The following is a 6,000-nucleotide window of genomic DNA, read 5'->3' on the forward strand; positions in this document are numbered from 1 at the left end:
CCGGTTCAGTGACCGGCTATCCCAGCCGCAGCGCGGACAAACCGCCAGCCTTCGGACAGGTGTGGACAGGTGGAAAAGGGCAATTAACCAACAATTAATAATTTAATCAAGCACATTCTAATCGACAATTAATCATTGGTCGATTCATTGTTTACATCCCTACTTCTGACAGACTCGAAGGCACCATCCCAATTCACCCCTTGGCCCCTCCCCCTTAGCCCTGCCCCCTCAGTTTTGCACGTACACATGAAGGGGTGAACTGGGGTAAGGGGGAGGGGCCAAGGGGTGAATTGGGTTGGGCCTAACTCTAAGATGCTCTTCTTTTTACTTCCGCCAGGAGGTATTGTGATCACTTTGCTTTGTGTGTGTGTTTGTTTGATAACTATAAAAGTTATGGACGGATTTGGATGAAAATTTCAGGAAATGTTGATACTGGCACAAGGAACAAAGTTTGGTGGTGATTCGGGGGGGGGGCACAACTGATCTGCCTTGGCAGAGGTCTGCACTCTCCAAGTGCTTTTCTTGTTCCAAATTCTATTCGTTGTCCTTGTCCACAGTTTTTGGAGACATGTTGCTCCCATTACATTCCACATGACTTGTTAAAACAGTCCATTTAGTCCCATTAAACTAGTCCATTTAGTCCTGTTAAACACTGGGTCTGTTCTGTGGGTTCCATTCATACAGTACAGGTTTGACTGTATCTGCATGTGTTCTGTTTACACTGGATCAGAACTTTATGGACCTGGGGTTGAAAATGGACTGAACTGAACACATGTGGACTGAACACATGTGGACTGAACTGAACACATGTGGCCTGTCCTCCAGAACATCCTGGAGATCCGGCTGTATGATGAAGACCCCCTGTCCCCAGATGATCTGATCTCCACCGTCCTGTTGGACATCAGCACCCTGACCTTAGGACAGAAGGAGACCAAGATCTTCATCACAGACCTGGAGGTAAAAGCACACACATGCGCGGCCGTCCATTTACACAAGTCTACTGGGGTACTGCTCAAAGACTGGGTGTCCTTCCTGTCCTACCTGTCTTTCCTGTCCCACTGTCCTAGACTTCCTCATCCACAGTTGTCTGTTTGATTCCTAGTTGGATCCATCTTCTGGTTCCATATATGGATCTGGTCCAACTCTCTAAAGTGCCTTTAATCCTTTAACTCCAGCTCCACAGAATGATCAAACATGACTTTTGATCTGAACTCATTTGAATATCATGGTGGTAAATCCAGTCCAATCATTGGGTCTGACTTTTCAAATCTAACAGAACATTCTAGTCCACCTCTGAAATTCTACTGGTGTTAGGATTAGGGTTATATCATATCAAATATATCAGTCGAAGAATCTACCAGGAGGGACAGACCCTGACCCCATCCCTAACCCTAACCCCACCGGCTGACTGTTGTGTTGTTCTCTGTCTAAACCAGTTCTGTCAAACTCATGTTAGTCCAGTTTCATCTGCAGAGGGCCGAACCAGTAAAATAACAGTGAAAAAAGTAAAATTATATAATGATCAGGTTTACATCTATAAAGTTTCCATAAAAATCTGAATAACATGAACAACTTGAATTTTCTTCAGAGAAACAAGTGCAATTTTACCAATATTCTGCCTCTTTTTCAGTTTATCATTTACATATGTGTGTTACTAAATGTTTTGTGTGATTGTAACAGGCAGAATATTGGTCCAATTAAATTTACTTTCCTTCATACATTTCAGATTGTTCATATTTGTTCAGGTTATTCACATTTTTTGTAAAAGTGTAGTTTGGTAATGTACATATTTTCATGTAATTGTACATTTTTTTTCACCCAAAAAAAAAAAAAAAAAAAAAAACCCAGAACCTTTGGGGTTCTCATTCATAGGTTATAATGACAATATTTTACTGGTTCCGACCCACTGGAAATCTAATTAGACTGTATGTGTGTGTATGTGGAACCTGAATTAAAATGAATTTAACACCATTGATTGTTACCATCTTCAGTGTAATTTTTGCATTTCACAAATTCATCCCATAGGACAGATTTGACCCCTGGGCCGCATGTTTGACACCTGTGGTCTAGACGTAGTGATGCCAAATACAAGGGATAAATAATTCTTGCAGATGTTGTAGAACATAGGTGTCAAACGTGTCCTGGGGGCCAAATCTGGCCCTGTGGATGAATTTGTGAAATACAAAAATTACACTGAAGATCTGACCAATCCTTTTAGTTCAGGTTCCACATTCAGACCAGTTCAGTCTGCAGTGGACAGGACCAGTCAAATACTATCAGAAGAACAGAAATATTGACAACTGACAATGTTTCTGTTTGGAAATGGAAATATTTTCATGGATTTATACTAAAACTAAGTATAATTTTGCCCAAAAATGTGAATAATCTGAACAAATATGAACAACCTGAAATGTCTTAACAGAAGTCAGTACAATTGTACTAATGTTCTGTCTGTTATTAAATGTTTTGTGTGTTTGTAGATCCACTGTGATCTGTACGTTATAATGAACATGTGGAAATGATAAACTGAGGCAGAATAGTGTTCAAATTACACTGATTTTTTTCAGTTTGTTCATGTTATTCACATCTTTTCAAAGGATGTAAATTGTAAATTTGTAATATGTAAATTTACTTTTTTTCACTCTAAAGCAGAGAAAAGTTTGGAGTTGACATTATTTCCATACTATTCTGTTATTTTATTGGTTGGGTCCACTGCAGATCAGATTTAACTGAATGTGGAACTGAACTAACAGGAGTTTGACAGAACTGTTGTTGAAAGTACGGCTCCTGTATTTGTTTTGCAGTGTAACTGTAACTGAGGCACTGCAGTGTAACTGTAACTGAACTACTGACGTGTTTGTTCTTGGTTCCTTCTCACCTGTTTGTCAAATATAAAAACACTCAGCCTTCATCCACTGACCTGCTCATGTCTTTTTTTTTTTTTTTTTTTTTTTTTTTTTTTTTACAGAAAGTGGATCAACTGGTGATGGACTTTGAGCTTCTGTCCAGGTAACACACACTCTGCCCACAGCAGCTCTAAGGCTCCGCCCACAGCAGCTCAAATGCACAGTTCACATTTATGGGTTTCCTCTGGTTTGTTTTTTTCTGTTGGTTCAGATTCACATTTAATGAGACTTCGATCAGTTTAGAGTCTGAACTGAATGTGACCCTGTAGTGACCCACGTGGACTAAAGCGGTCCCGAAGTGGCCCACATGCACTAAAGCGGTCTCGAAGTGACCCACATGCACTAAAGCGGTCCCAAAGTGACCCACATGCACTAAAGCGGTCCCGAAGTGACCCACATAGACTAAAGGGGTCCTGATGGAATACCAGACCATGCAGACACACACTGTGTTTACAGAAGGAAATCTGGTTCTCCTCCGCTCCGAACAACTGGGACGTTTGTCGCATTTCAATGACGGAAAGGTCAGATAAATGCGACCTGGACGTCCAGACTGAAGTCACATTGAAAATATCAGATCTGGATCAGATTTAGGACCACATATGACAGTGATCTGGATCAGATTTAAAACCATATATGACAGTGGTCCGGGTCAGATTTAGGACCACATATGACAGTGGTCCGGGTCAGATTTAGGACCACATATGAAAGTGGTCTGGGTCAGATCAGTGCTGTTCAGACTGTCTGTACCAGATCAGATCCAGTTCACTGTGTTTTTTTACTGAGAATTGATGTGGGGGTTTTTTTGGGTTTTTTTTCCAGTAAGGATTCCAGTCAGAGTTATGTGTCCAACGGTGTTCTCATGGTAAGTTTCCATCTTTTATGATGTTGTTGATGGATTGGTTTGGAGGTTTTTTTACTTTTTCATTTTGGATGTGCTGAACAACCCCATGCATTTGAAGAGAAAGTTTAAAAGAGCTGAACACAGGCAGTCGCTTTTCCATCAGACATCTGCGTAGAACTTTACCCATAATTACTAAAGGTCGAAGAAAACAGAAGTGCATGATGTGCATTTTTTCCATTAAATCATAAACGCGATGATTTGTTTATTTATTATCGCGAGATGGCACGAGAGGTCATTCCATAAACATGGCAACGAACCTAAATATGGTGTTGATTTACTTATATATTCATTATTATTATTCTGTATTCCCCCTCTGTCTCCTCCTAAATTCTTCTGTGGTTTCCTGGTGTGTCCACACATACACACGTTTGGGTTCAAACTCTTTTCTTGTAACATCTGTCAACATCCGTTTTTTCGCATGACTCTTGTACCATATGTGTAATTACGACTGCAATTGTTATTACAAGTAATAACACTAATAAGCCAATAATAGGCTAGTGCACAGGTGTCAAACCTGCAGCCCAAGTGCCAAATCCGGCCCCTCAAAGGGTCCAATCCAGCCCGTGGGATGAAATTACACTGAAGATATTAATCAATGGTGTTAAAATCATTTTAATTCATGTTCCACATACAGACACATACAGTCCAGTTAGATTTCAAATGGGTCAGAACCAGTAAAATATTATCAGAATAACCTATAAATAATGACAAACCCAAACGTTCTTTGTTTTTTTGGTGTAAAAAAGTAAAATTACATGAAAATGTTTACATTACCAAACAATACTTTCACAAAAATGTGAATAACCTGAACAAATATGAACAAACAGAAATGTCTGAAGAAAAGTAAATGCAATTTTACCAATATTCTGCCTGTTACTAAATGTTTTGTGTGATTGTAATGCATGTGTAAATGATAAACTGATAAACTGAAGCTGAATATTGTTAAAATTGCACTTGTTTTTCTTCAGACAATCCAAGTTGTTCATGCTATTCAGATTTTAAGGAAACTTTGTAGATGTAAACCTGATCACAACAGAATTTTACTTTTTTCACTGTTACTGGTCCGGCCCACTGCAGATCAAACTGGGGTGAATGTGGAACTGAACTAAAATGAGTTGCTGACTAATGACTAGCTAGTGCTAGTAATCAGAAGACTAGAATCAACTCAAGGAGAGAGAGAGACGGAGACAGAGGGTTGCATTTAAATTAGGTACCATGTACTGAAAATAATAAACAACAACATATAACAGACAGTGCAGTAGTGAACAGACAATTGAAACAAAGCTGCGGCAGTTCAATTTGAACAAGAATTCAATACCATAGTTCAGTCTGATTTGTTGACAAGCAAAAAAAAAAAAAAAACCCAAACATTCAGTTTGTCCAGTTCAGTACCCACAATGGGATTGTATGAAGATGAGTCCATGGGTCCAGGTGTTGCAGTAGAGTTTGTGTGAAGGAGGAGACCTTTAGAAGTGGGCAGTGAATGAGTATGTGTGGGGCGGAGTGTGAAGAATGGTTGTGGGCTGAAGGAGCCCCTCCTACCAGCCAATCAGCAGCAGGATGCACTGGAGGGTCTTCACACTGGGTCAGTGCAGTCGTTGAGTTCATGGGCAGGGCTCAAAGCCTGGTTCGTTAGCTCACCATTTATAGAATAATCCCAAACCCTGGCCTGTACAGTGAACAGATTCAATTAGTGCACAGGCCAACAGGTTTAATCCAGTGTGCACACAATACCAGCAGCTGTATTAATTACCTAATCAAATTCAGTCAATAGTGCATTCATTTATTCAATGAATATACATCAGTCATATTTTAAAATAAACACACAATTAATTAATCACCAATTCATGCATTCATCTAATCATTAATACAGCTGAATAAGTCAATATCATGAAAATAAATAATACACATTATTCATTAATTCGTTCATGTCATTGATGCAATAAGAATAAGTCAGTATCACAACTCAAGTATGTATATATATATATATATATATATATATATATATATATATATATATATATATATATATATATATATACACATATACATACATACATACATACATACATACATACACACACACACACACATATATATATGTACACACATATATATACAGTACAGGCCAAAAGTTTGGACACACCTTCTCATTCTTCGCATTTTCTTTATTTTCATGACTATTTACATTGT

At 38.8% G+C, this 6,000-nt stretch overlaps 1 protein-coding gene across 1 annotated transcript in view; it reads left to right on the top strand.

Moving 5' to 3' along the window:
- LOC115416476 (cytosolic phospholipase A2 zeta-like) overlaps positions 1-6,000 on the top strand; it is a 48,756-nt gene that overhangs the window by 9,205 nt on the left and 33,551 nt on the right. The window contains exons 6-8 of the mRNA XM_030130251.1: positions 826-957; positions 2,969-3,009; positions 3,726-3,768. Of these exons, the coding sequence (XP_029986111.1) occupies positions 826-957; positions 2,969-3,009; positions 3,726-3,768 (216 nt within the window). The remainder of the gene's footprint in view (positions 1-825; positions 958-2,968; positions 3,010-3,725; positions 3,769-6,000) is intronic.

Source organism: Sphaeramia orbicularis, unplaced genomic scaffold (assembly GCF_902148855.1).
Source record: "Sphaeramia orbicularis unplaced genomic scaffold, fSphaOr1.1, whole genome shotgun sequence".
NCBI lineage: Eukaryota > Metazoa > Chordata > Actinopteri > Kurtiformes > Apogonidae > Sphaeramia > Sphaeramia orbicularis.